Here is a 13,591-nt window from a genome sequence, read left to right on the forward strand (position 1 = left end):
TCGTGTCGCAGGACTTTGTGGATGATTACGTTTCCACTGATAACGACCACGATGATCAACTTGGGTACGAGGTGCAAGGAGAGGATCTTAAAGGGGGCCGCGAGACTGAAGAGGATATGACAGCACAGCCTGATAATGAATCTTATGAAGGAGATGGTATTCTGCCTTTCCCTTCAGAAGCAGCACCTTTTCTTTATTGTCCCCTGATCCTAAAAGGCATTACTCTGTCTATTCTCTTAGGGGTTTTTGCGCGCCCCACGAAGGAAGGTAATCATTGCTTTTAAAATTTTGACAAGGTTGTTATTGTCTATTTTCTCTATTCATGTTAGAACTAGGAGAAGTTTCAAATGACCCTTTGAGGATGATGATCTAAGGGCTAAACTCTAAATAATGTCGCTAGGTGGCCAAGGGGGGATGGTGCCTAGAAGGACTAGTCGAGGACTTGGTGGATATTAGTATATTACTGATATATGTATATGCAGTATTGTGCATGTGTATAGAGAGACATAGGTGGTTTAAAATTATTTGGAAGAAATATAAACTCTTAACAATTGGAGAAGAGAAGGCAGCTGGTCTTCTTTCTCTTACTCTCTATGTTTTGCGTACTCGGCTTTTAGGCGAAGCCTAGTCGGGCAAGCCCTTTAGTTGTTAAGCGCCCAAAAGCCACCTGGGGACTAAGTAGAGCTTGTTCCTTCTCTTATGTGGGGCCTTTGACTATCCATCATCTGTTTGATCCTATGTAGATAAACCTCAGATTTAATACTTTAAACTCTTGTTCTGTGTGTTTGCTTATAATTCTTTCTTTATCTTTAATTTTTTCTTGTCCCTCAAGGCTACTTGGTGCAAATGCCTACTGTAGTTTTAATCAAAATGGAAGAATGTTATTTTGGAGTATGTATCATTTCGATCTTCAGATCCAATTGATTTTAGGTTACCTGGTGTTGATTTATTTTAATTAAATTAATTGTTCTCGCACATGGGAAAAGAACACGAGATCTAGTAGAGTCTTGTATAAACAAGATTTTGTTCGCTTAACCTATGTTTTCGTACATGATCAATTTGACACCATATATTTGTCAGACAATGAGAGTTATGTTATGTACTCTTGCCCTCATTTTTTAGATGGTACGCCTTGTTTACTGTTTGGATCTCCTCCAAATTATTAAAATATGCAGTTCTATGTGTATTCTTAAATATATCCACTATCTCCAGGAACTTAAGCACAAGAATGATGATGGCAGTATGAATCTCTTATTATGAGCTAGGTGCTACAAAGTCGAAGGAGTGTTCATCTTTTGTTTCAAAATTAAGGAAATTGTAATCATCATTTTATTAAGAAATGATTAGTTTGTATTTTTAATCTTTTTGTTCCTGTAAAGATTTTCTTTTTTAAGAAATGATGTAAATTGATCTATGTGATATGATAAAACTTGATTCAGTTTTTAATTTGGTTCATAATTTGTTTTAGTATCAATTTTAATTGTTATTTTAACTTTAATTTCAATTTGGGATTATCTAAATCGAAATCGGCCAGATACTTCCGACACCAGAACAACAGATGTAACCGGCAAAAAGTTTGGTAGCTCAAAAATGTAAGCAACCAACTTCAGGTATTTCACTTGCTCTATTATTATGGTTGGTCTATCTATGAAGCGATCGGCGTTTCACTTGCTCTTATCGTTGTTTTATCTATGAAGTGATCATCGTTTCACTTGCTGTATTTTGGTTGGTCTAGCTTTAAAACGATCACTATTTTGCTTGCTCTAGGAAGGTCGGTCTAGCCATGAAGCAATTAAGAAAAAAGACGCTACATGATAATTGTTTGATTACTAAAGCGATTGCCTAACTGCTCTAGACTTGTTGAAATCCCACTTTTTGCAACTCCAGAGCGAGAACCAAATTAAATCGCTTTAAGGGATAGAGCGACTCAATATGGGCTTTTCCAACCAAAAATACCTGGTCGCTTAATCCAACTTTTCTTGTAGTGTATCCACCACATGATTGCTGGAAGCATGTCAAGAGTAGTGCAAAATTTTCACCCTCTTCTACTTGGAAGTTGCAGGAAACCACTAAGCTAGGAGGTAGTTTCTGCCTCGATCGTATGTCCTAAGAAGTATTTGGCATGATTAGAAAACAGCCTATGAAGACATTTTCACGTCACTCCTGTTCTTAGTTAAGGTAAACAAGGCAAAAGATTTGAAAACAAGGCAAAAGATTTGAAAACAAGGCTAGTTTTGTAGAAAACAAGTAATAGAAAACAAGACAAATTTTGTTTGATTTGATCAGCATGTAGTTGTGAATTTCCTCACAACCATATTCCACTATACCTAACATTCATTCCAAGTAATCATCATTAAATTCTTTATTAATCTTTGATATTAGTTACAAATGGGACACAAGTATCCCAATAATTCTACTTTGTTCCCAAATTTACTTTCTCTCACCTCAATTCTTATCTAACACTCACCTAGAGCTGGCAAACGGTCGGATCGGGGCTGACTTGTTACGGGTTATACGAATTCGGATTAACACGGGCCAAAACTTGCGGGTCGATATTCTTCACGGGTGGCCATTTTCTTCAACCCGCACCCGTAACGGGTAAAGCTTGCGGGCATACGGGTTAACCCGGCTTCTTTAAAATTAAAATTTAATTGAGTTAATTTGTGGTCCCGTTTAAATTTTGACCATTTGCACTCTCTATTAAACACAAAAATCAAACACAAATCCATCCAATTTCAACACTAAAATCAAACACAGGTCAATGCAAAACAAAAATCAAAACCCATTTTCAATCTTTATTCAATTTCTGAAACTCCATCTTATTCACAATCACAGAGCTTCACACCAACATTTCCATTTAGTTGAGGACCTGATAATTTTCTGATTTGGAAAAAACAAAGCAATCATAAACTCAGTACACTAACAATACTAAAAAAAACTGAAATAGAGAAGGTTGTTGTTTGGGATTAGTCTTCTTACAAAGCTGTAACGGATGTGCCGGTGCAGGTAACACCTTTCCAATTAATCCCTGTTCCATAAGGGTCTCCACCATTTGCAATCCATCCTGTTAATTAGTTGTGGTGGTGTGTACAAGCTCATGACCCCAAGAGCATTAGCCGTAGATTAAACGCAGAGAGGGGTGACTCCCATTCTCAATCAAAATCTATAGATAGAGCTTTAGGAAATTAATAGGTGAGACAACTGTAGATTTCCTTCATCGTGTAAAGAGATTTCATTGCAATTACCAGTACAACTATAGATTAATTGAATGAGTAATCAAGCAAAGATTTAGATCTGATTGTAAATCATAAATAGAAAAAGCATAAGGTATCAATATGCTAAAGACAAGATGAATCCTAAATCAAATTAAAATCTAGGTACTGGTACTTCATATTTTCAAGAAAAGTTGAAATGGGTTTGGAGAATAAGGTCTACTAATTGTAGATTTGCAGCAAAAGTTCATTTTGAACCAAGATTAAAAGGTATTTTCGGAGTTCTTGTAAAGATGGGGATTTTAAGAACCTAAAATCTACTAAACTCGATTCAGATGGAGATGAGACGATGGCTGCCGCTGCGAGCGAAGAAAAGCCAAACATTTTAGCTTTTTAGGGTTATAAAATGGGTAACATTTTGTATTACATACGCGTCTAGTAATGTTCTAAGTTCTAACGTAGCACATCCTTTTGACAAGTCCACTGCCCCACATGACGTGTCAAGTCAACAAAAGTATAAACCAAAAATTAAAAGAGAAACTAGTGTATATGATTCACACGGGTTTACGGGTTGAACCTGCGGGTTTACGGGCCGGACCGGGTTTACCCGTTTTCTCACAAGCCGACATTTCTCCAACCCTAACCGGCTTGTTTAGGCAACCAGCCAACTCAGACGCGGGTTTTACGGCCCGGTCCGGGTTAATCCGCGGGTTTTGGCTTGTTTGCCAGCTCTACACTCACCAAAAGAAAGTTGCTCTAAGTAATAATCTTACCCCTTTATATAGGGTTTTACATAGTGGATGACAGCTAAGAGATCCTTTATTTTCGGAATCTTGGTGTGACACACTCGCTCATGTACAATCACTCATTCTCACGCAAACAATGCCTCGCACAGATCTTCACACCTTATTCGTGACTCTGCTGACATCATCCACTGCGTCATCTGAATCTTGTTATGTGCGACCTCTCTCGCATAGGTCATGTAGTCTCTACTTCGCATGGTTATTTACATGTGCGATACTTCACTCCTACATTCTGCCTCTTCTCATTTTGTTTATTTCATAGGGTGAGCGATATGAGAAACTTCTGTCCTATATTATCGCATATGCTTGTCCTTTCATATTTTACTTTCTCGACAATTTTCCGGAATTCATGCTCCTTCTTACACGTGTTGAGTTTACCGTTGTCACCGGCCATGTTTCTTTACCTATTTATTGACTTTTTCCAGAAGATAATTCTTTCTTCTTCTTTTTTTATTATTTTTTTTTCCTGCAACCACTTTGTATTCTCTCTCTCGTTGTTGTTGTTTGATCTGTTGTTGTTGTTGTTGTTCTTCCATCACCATGAATTCTGAGAGGTTTGCTTCCTTCCCATCATGATTTATTGATTATAGTTGTTACTTTTGATTTACTCAATTCCCATACTATTGTAGGAAAAGTTCTTCTGCTAATGCACTAAAGCTGGCTTCTAAATCTGCCTCTGGTAGCATTGATAAAGAATCGCATAAAAGGAAGGCTTCACACAACAAAGAAGTAAAAAATATTCAATTTTTCTTTAAAACAATATTGTTGCATCTATTTCTTATCTTATTTTGTTTTTGCAGACTTCCCATTCTGAGATTGGTAGTATCAGGAGACCACAAGTCAAGAAATCTCGCAAACCCACGGTGATGACGTCAAATCTTTCTATTCTTGATTATGGTGTAAAGGATGTTACTCCTGTGTTATCGATTCCTCCTTTGCATACAGATCCTCCTGTTACCCCTGTAGCATTAATTCAGTCTTCGCACAAGAGTCCTATCGTCACTCCTAATACAGCTCAAGTTCTTGAAGCAAACATTTCCACACCTTCAAACATGTCTATTACTATAGAAGAACTTTTCCCTTCTAGTGATCAAGGAATAAAGAATATTTCTACTTCCGCTTCTGCGAATGTGGATACTTTTACTACCACTTCTGCGAGTGTAGATATTGTTGCTCAAATTTCTATCAATTTTCAATCGAATCCCTCTGGTCCGTCTATTCCTGTGGATACTTCTACACCTCTCCCTATTGTTTTTGTTTCTTCTTCTTTACTAGATTCCCTTTCCTTGAGTAAAAAAATCTTTAGATAGTGTAAAGTTTGTTTCTCAAACTTTATCCGATATTATCAATGTTGCCCAATCTTCAACTAGTGATCCTTGCAAGCTTCGCGTGTATTAAGCCTTAAGCAAACTCATGTGTGAATTCCCTTCTGATATTGCTGCGAGGAATGAGATCCTTTCTCAAATTGATCCCAGCTTTCATGTTGCTTTAGATGTCTTGGTAATTACTTCGCATATGTTGATTTTTTTTTTTATTTATTAACTATATCTTGATCCCTTAAACTCTTTTTTCTTTCTTCCCAATGTAGGATTCTCATTGTCGCATGCTGTTAGCTGAAAGACACTTTGAACATAGTTGTTCTCAATTGGAGCTTTCGCATCAGAATACTGAATTGGAAAAGGAAGTTGCGAGATTGAAGTAGAAGTCCTTGAAGTGCAAAGATTGAGAGGGGAACTTGCAAATAGTGATGCATGTGGGATCAGAATCTCGCAACAATTATGTCTCAGCGAAGTTATCAATGGTACAGCACAATAGCGTCGCAGAACAATTTCAGAAACGACGTCAGCAAGGATCATGAGAAAGATGTGATAGTCCTGCGAAAATTAGAGAGCTTGCGAAATTAACATTTTAAGGTTGGGAGAATGTCGCAAACCATATCCGAAAATAAAGGACAGATTAGCTGTCATCCACTATGTATTTCCTTATAAATAGTCATTCGAGTTGTAAATGAGAGAGAGAGATCTTTTTAGTAAGAAACAAGTAAATAGGAGAGAGAAAGTTCAGAGCAGAGATCATTCTTGACTTCTTTATCTTTCTTGTAAGAACATTCAAAAGTTAATCAATAAAATTAAGAATATAAACCTAAAAATGAGTTGATCAACAATGAAATCGTATGAGGGGTGTAGTGTAGGATTTCCTGCAACTACATAATGGCGCTAGAAACAGGGAATTGAAGATCGAAAGTTGAAAATTGTTGATTGAGAATATTCAAATCAAGAAAGTGATTAAATAAATCAGTGAATCAGTTAGAAGAAAGATGAGTAGAATTAATGAAAATGGCAAAAGATTGGAGTGTAATATGATAACAAAAAGCTTGATTAATGAATTCCATGAAAACATCAAAGGAAGAATACATAAACGAAATTTTGAAGGAAAGAAAGTTATGGCGGTAGAAAAAACATCATCCTTGAAAGATTGGGAAAAGCAAAAAATTGCATTCGTGGCGGAAGAAATACTAAAAGAAAATTTGAACCATACATCTCTGTTGGTCATCACAGTGCCTATTACACGAAAAGAGAAGGAGACAACAATAAAATCCACAGAAGAATGGATGCTGAACAGAACTTTAATCGATACAGGAAGTTCAGTTGATATAATATTTTATCATGCATTCCGGGGAATGGGATTTAAAGACGACCAGTTCAACATATTTTGTTCACGCACTAGTACAAACCTTCACATAGGCCACGTTTTTTAGTTTACAGTCCAGCCACGTTTCAGGTTATTTGTGTGGCTATTGGTCATCAGTATAACTATAGCCACATTTTGTTTTACCATGTAGCCATAGTGCACCATTTAGTCATGGGTTTATTCCTAAACCCATCAACTGTAGCCATAGGGTATCGTTTGGTCATGGTTTTCAGTTTAATCCAATCACATGTAACCATAGATGCGTATATGGCCACATTAAATAATTTTGTATGTGTCAAAAGTGTCGGATGACAATAGACACACCTTTTAGACTGTGACGGAAAGAGGATTTATTTAGCCACATTGGTTTGTTTATGTGTCCATAATATCTGGTTTATTAGACACGCATATACTAAGGAATTGACACATTATATCAAACATGACAAAAGATTGACATATGGTTACTCCATATTTTTTTTGGGAGGATTATGATATGGCTACACGAAAAACAAATTGTGAACATAGCGTCGGATCCATTAGACACATGAGATTGAATTTTAACTTTTAAAGTACTAGCCATGGTTGTTACCGAGTCTTTTCTAGGCCAAATGCTCCTAGTATGCTTAATTTTCAAGCAACATATGCTAGGGTAATGTTTATGCATGTTCACTGCAATAAAGAAACCTCAAGCTCTGGTGTATAGAAGGATACATTACAAGTGATTGTGGCTTCCAAGGTAATTGCAATACAGCGGGTGCAGCCGGGTGTTTTGTGAAAATAAACATGTATAGTGGAGTTCTGTTGTGTTACTTTCTCCCAAAATTCCCGATATATAACCATGCCAAAATCCAAAATAGGAAACCATATCTTAAACTTTTCATACAAATCTAGAAGGGACTGCAAACGACAGGAGCCATCTGTGAGACCAACCAAACCTGTTTAACTTATCAATTCACAAAAGCTTTATATTTTTAGCCAATATATTTAATGAAAAAATTTAGATCTACAACCAATATTTTTTATTTACCTCTTTCCAAAAGAAAAAAACAAAAATATTACATCAAATTGATTTTGGAGCCAGCCACTCCAAAACTACGATTGCAGTAGGAATGCATTTCTTTTGCTCTTTATATAACAAGACAAAACAATCCCATAATCAAATTCTTGATGTTTTAGATGCAGAGTTCGTGTCCTACAATTCGAGTGTCAAACTTATAGAGGCATCTGATGGCATAAAAATGACTTCGTCAAAGCTCAGGGACAATGTAGAGTGTTGAATAGCCACAACGAACCTGCAACAGGAAAATAGGGTTCTGAGTTCAAAAAAAACAAGGAAGAAAGAACGAGGGCACAACAATTAATACAAGGTGTCAGCCCAACTCAACATAAATTGTGGTCAAGACTTCTTACAAAGAGGACTTTCACAAGATATGGGAAAAACCCTGTCAAGTATGGTATTCAAAACGGTTGAGGGTTAAATTGGAACAAGGAAAATGAGATTAAAATTCACTATTCTTCACAGGCTACACAATACAAACTCCTCACACAAGCAAGTGAACCGCTCCATGCAATTCACTTAGGAAAAAGCATCAGTCCGCCCCCAAATGCTTTCACCATAAAATTGAGAACCATAAGACCTTTAGCACCATCATTTTAAATGTTTTTTTTTGTGGTTAATGAACTGGAGTTTCCATCATATATCTACAGGGTTACGAATCTAATTTGGGTACTTGGAATTCAATTTCACCATATGCTTTGAGTAATGTTATGAAGTGTATAAAAGATTTCTGAAATACAAGTACAACATGTAGTTATAGTGCATGTGCCCATAAATATATTCAAGCAATAGGACAAAAACATACCAACTCTCATTCTCTTGGATATCTATTTAAAAGTGACCAGAGTAGCAAGTTGTAAAGTACAGTAGTAGAAATTTCAATTGAAGTTCCATATGAGACACGGATAAAATGATGTTATTCATTTTACAAAGAATAAAGCACGCAAACATACAGAAAGCATGCTAAGGAACAGGATTAAACATAAGTTCCATCTTTATCGTTCTTTCAATATCATGTCACTAACCGAATAACCACAGATTAAAGGAAATAAAGCGATGTACCTGCGGGAGTGTGTCATTTTGGCTTGCGTATAAGTAAACCTCGGCAGTCAGTTCGGAAGTAATCATTTCGGGATTCTTTACCCAAGTCTTGTGGATCTACAGACGGCAAGATATTATCATTCGCAGAAAAGATTACTGTACTGAATTCCTCATCGTTGCCATCGTCATCTCTATAATTTTTGGGAGGTGTCACAAAAAATAGACTTTTTCTTATCTAACTGGTCTTTGACATAAAATACCTGCTTAGCTTGTGAGGCTAAAATAAAAGGATCATTTTTGTATCCCAACATAGTAAGGTCAACAATCTTGTAGCCAAGAGCATCTCTTTTGACCCCACGTTTATTATCAACCCAATTGCACTTGAACAGATGAACTTTTCTTTCACAGTAATCTAACTCCCATATCTCTTGCAAGACACCATAATAAGAGGCTTTACCATATGTAACATCATCATCTCTAGATATGTGCATGTCATTTGCTGCAACGCTAACCCCACTATTCTGGTGAATTCTACCATCACGGGATCTTGTGCGGAATAGATATCCATTGATGCGATATACAGTGTATTTCGTTACCTCGTAGTGCGGGCCGTGTGATATCCATCTTAAGTTCTCTGAGATACTTTCTCTGTCGTCTGCCAACTCTTTTTCAACCTGAAATTCATTATTAGGATGAACCTTGAGTTTAAAGGAATATAACACATCAAACAAGACACTTTTTCTATGACCTATTACCTCATTTTTTAACCAAGCGCCAAAAGTGTTAGAGTGCTCTTTCTCTAGCCATGCTCGCTTTTTAGTAGAATAGTTAGTTTCCAAATATAGCTTGTGTCGGCTGGTATGTACAATAACCAAATGTTATTATACTTTGTACAAAAAAAAAAACAGGAAAAAAAACAGGAAAAAAAACAAATTAATACTTACTCTATGTAAGGCTCAATTTCAGGCGTGTTCTGCATTACATAGAAATGTGCTTGTCTCAACTGTTCAGGGGTAACTATACACGGCTCTTCAGCTGATAACGGTTCTCCCTCCTGAGATGTATTATGCCTATCTAGTGGAATACCAATTGTCCTGATGCTTTTATGGTACTCACAATATATCTCAATCGTCTCTTCTGCAACATTCTCTTCGGCAATGCATCCACAAGGTTGATTCTTGTTTCGCACATGCCCCTTTATAACCTTCATACACCTTTCGAAAGGATACATCCATCGAAAGCAAACCGGACCGCATAACTTCACTTCCCTGGTAAGATGTACAGTTAAATGAATCATGATGTCAAAGAAGGATGGAAGAAAATACTTCTCTAGTAAGCATAACGTCACACAGAGATCCTCTTGCAATTTATCTAGCTCTTCCACCATGATTTCTTTGGCAGATATTGATCTGAAAAAGAAACAAAACCTGATAATAGCATATCTCACAGGTGTAGGCATAATTGATCGAATAGCGACGGGCAAAAATTGTTGCATAAGCATATGGTAATCATGTGATTTGAGTCCGATCAGCTTACGCTCTTTTAGGTTCACAAGGGTGGAAAAATCCGAACAATACCCTTCTGGAACTCTTAACTCGGATAGTGTCTCCAAGAATATGTCTTTTTCTTCCGTAGTTAATGTATAACATGCTGCGGGAAGTATCGTTCCTTTGTCATCTGTCTTAGGGTGTAACTCCGATTTTAACCCCAAACGCACCAAATCCTTTCTGGCGTTTAATCCATCTTTTGTATTCCCGTTGTGCAGCAACGTTCCAACAAGACTTTGTCCCACATTCTTTTCGACATGCATGAAATCAATACAATGTTGGACATCATTATAGCGCCAATATCTAAGTAGTCGCTGCCATATGTTGTACTTGCTCCAGTAAGTGGTTTCCCTGCCTTCCTCTTCCTCACCTGACCTATCGACTTCTTTTGATATTTTTCTGATGCGCTCAATTTTCGTTTTTCCGATGCGCTTCATCTTTCCACCTTTTCCAGGTGTAGCCTGCACGTCTTCCCCTTGAGTATTCGTCCCCTTCTTTCCCCATGAATTCTTTATACATTTTACCTCCTCATATATTTCTTCCCCGGTCATTGGTTCTGGAGCAGTCTCCCACTCTTGTTTTCCGCCAAATGCCCCCTTCTGCCTTCTGAACGGATGCTCATAGGGTAAAAATCTTCTATAACCAACATAAACATTCTTGTTTGAGTCATGAAGCCTAATACTGTGCGTTTTTTTACGACACACCACACAACCATGATATCCAGCGTAGCGACAACCACATAGTGTACCAAGAGCAGGATAATCGTTTATCGTCCACAAAACAACTGCACGTAGAGTAAACATTTCTTGGGCATATGCATCCCATGTTCTCTTTCCCTTCTCAAATAAGAATTGAAAATCTTTAACAAGAGGTTCTAAAAAGACATCGATGTTGTTTCCTGGCGCACCATCTATAAGTAACGACAACATGATGAACTTTCTCTTCATACACAGCCCCGGTGGAAGGTTGTAAATCACAACCAAAACTGGCCATACACTGTGATGTTTGGTGCCTGTGTTTACATCAACTCCATCAGCCGAAACAGCTAACCGCAGATTTCTTGGATCACCTTTAATTTCTGGGAAATTGTTATCTATCTCTCTCCAAGCATGTGAGTCTGCCGGATGACGTAAAACACCGTCTTTGTTTCTAGTGGTATCGTGCCATATCAAATCTTTTGCTGTGTGCTTCGATTGAAACAGCCGCTGAAATCTTGGGATGATGTCGAAGTACCACAATACCTTTGCTGGAACATTCTCGTAAACTTTACCATCCCTGTCAACTTTCCATCTGGGTGCTTTACAAGTAGGACACACTTTTTCATCCTTGTACTCATTCCAATAAAGAATGCAGTTGTTGATACATGCATGTATCTTTGTGTACCCTGAACCCATTGATTTCAATATTTTTTTGCCTGATATGTACTCCTCGCCATTAAATTACCTTCTTTGGGAAGCATGTCCTTTAACAAGGGTAACAATTCATTAAAAAACATGTCTGATGCACCGTGCTTACTCTTCAACTTAAACAACTGCACAATTGCAGACAACTTTGTGAAGTTGGGACATCCTTCGTATAAGGGCTTTTCAGCATTTTCAAGTAACTTTTTAAACTTTATAGGGTCATCTGCGAACTCTTCTGCAGCCTGCATCATATCTATAGTGTCTGGAGCATCAGTGGGAGTTCCCATTCCAAAATCTTCGTCTGGAGCATCAGTGGGAGTTCCCATTTCAAATTCAGCGTGCATACCATTGTTGACGTTAACTGGCCTACTAGTTATTGCCTCATCCTTTTCCCCATGCTTATTCCAAATAGTATACGTTTGATCGATTCCATTTACGAATAAATGATCTTCTACGTCGCCAACGGAGCATGCACAGAGATTTAAACAATTTGTACACGGACACAACATAAGAAATTCATCATATGTCTCACCCTCCTCCTTGAGATGGTTGACAGCATACCGCAGAAACGCCGCAACTCCTTCTCTATAACGTTTCTTCGTTCTATCAGTACTCATCCAGGATTTATCCATTCTGAAACGCAAAGAGACCAGTAGATCCATCAGTTGCACTCCAATGAAAGCAAAAACTGATAAATCAATTCAGAAATACAAGATTAGCATTAACTAATAAATATGTTTCATTTCAAAATAGTAGTTATCCCCTGACTTGACAATTTAGACATCCAGTATTAACTCAGGAAAATTGGTCTAGTACTTTCATTATATTGAGTCATTTCAAGTTTTGGAATAACACATACTGAATCTGGAAAACTCAATCTGGAGAAGATGGGAGCAAATGAATCTGGATGATAATAAGACAAATTATAAGTGGTACTATTTATAATGCAAAGAGTTTGAACTGTGGCCAATTCATAGTGCAGCATCGAAGATGAAGGGTCTGTATGTCAGCCGCAGTTGGGAGATTTCGCGAGAATGAATTGCAACAGCTCTAGGGTCAGTGTGTTTGTTAAATTAGAGTAAACACTGATCTGTGCAGTCGGCAGTTAGAGTCAACAGTGTCATTTCACAAACCCATAATCACACATCCACACAAACCCATAATCAGAATGTCATTTCAAATAAGTACTCTAATTGATTAACTTAGCAATATCAGATAATAAGTAGTATGTCCCTAGTTCTATAATTGACATAGTTGGCAACTTTTATATCTCTGGGAGCTCAAATCTTCTTCTTTAGACAGATGTGAAGTCACATCTATCGAGAAAGAGCTCTAATGTTCATGAAGAATGATTGCACAATGACAATGAGAAAAAAATACGAAGTACTTAACACTGGTGCATAGTACATCAAGGCTTGAAAAACATACCTATAAGTAACTTTGAGTCAGTTTTAGTGATTCTTTAAAAAAATGCCTTCCTTTTATGGCTTTTCTCTCCTCGTCTCAAAGTGCTGATTTAGTAGAAATTAGATCCAGAAACAGCAAATCTCAGGCAACTGTTGCAAAAAGTTAAGAATTTTATCATTGCAAATTTTCAAATTCTTCCAAAGGTCTTAACTGAAAATGCTCGAAACTGCACGATGGTATTATACATAAAGCAAATCACTAAATCTGTCTCTCCTGGAACTGGAAACTCAATGCTTTCACTGAAGAATAATGACACCCCTGAAACGGATTGAAAACAAATACATGTACCTACAATACATCACCCATTTAGCTACAGATTCAAAAACAAATAGGATAACATCACCCATTTAGTTATATGAAACATCACTAG

The 13,591-nt window shown here is 37.2% G+C and overlaps 1 protein-coding gene and 1 long non-coding RNA gene across 2 annotated transcripts; both read right to left on the minus strand.

Moving 5' to 3' along the window:
• Window positions 1-2,700: 2,700 nt before the first annotated feature.
• LOC113329005 lies at window positions 2,701-3,627 on the minus strand. Its single transcript, XR_003349693.1, has 2 exons — window positions 2,980-3,627; window positions 2,701-2,880 (listed from the first exon to the last, which is right to left on the minus strand). It is a non-coding gene; the product is annotated as an uncharacterized LOC113329005 (long non-coding RNA).
• Window positions 3,628-7,953: 4,326 nt separating this feature from the next.
• Window positions 7,954-11,745, minus strand: LOC113310826. Its single transcript, XM_026559657.1, has 9 exons — window positions 11,347-11,745; window positions 10,876-11,187; window positions 10,382-10,599; window positions 10,130-10,213; window positions 9,749-10,072; window positions 9,560-9,659; window positions 9,065-9,478; window positions 8,826-8,921; window positions 7,954-7,998 (listed from the first exon to the last, which is right to left on the minus strand). The coding sequence occupies exons 1-9, from the start codon at window positions 11,743-11,745 to the stop codon at window positions 7,954-7,956; spliced, it is 1,992 nt and encodes a 663-aa protein (XP_026415442.1).
• Between the last annotated feature and the right edge of the window lie 1,846 nt (window positions 11,746-13,591).

Source organism: Papaver somniferum, chromosome 1, assembly GCF_003573695.1.
Source record: "Papaver somniferum cultivar HN1 chromosome 1, ASM357369v1, whole genome shotgun sequence".
Lineage (NCBI taxonomy): Eukaryota > Viridiplantae > Streptophyta > Magnoliopsida > Ranunculales > Papaveraceae > Papaver > Papaver somniferum.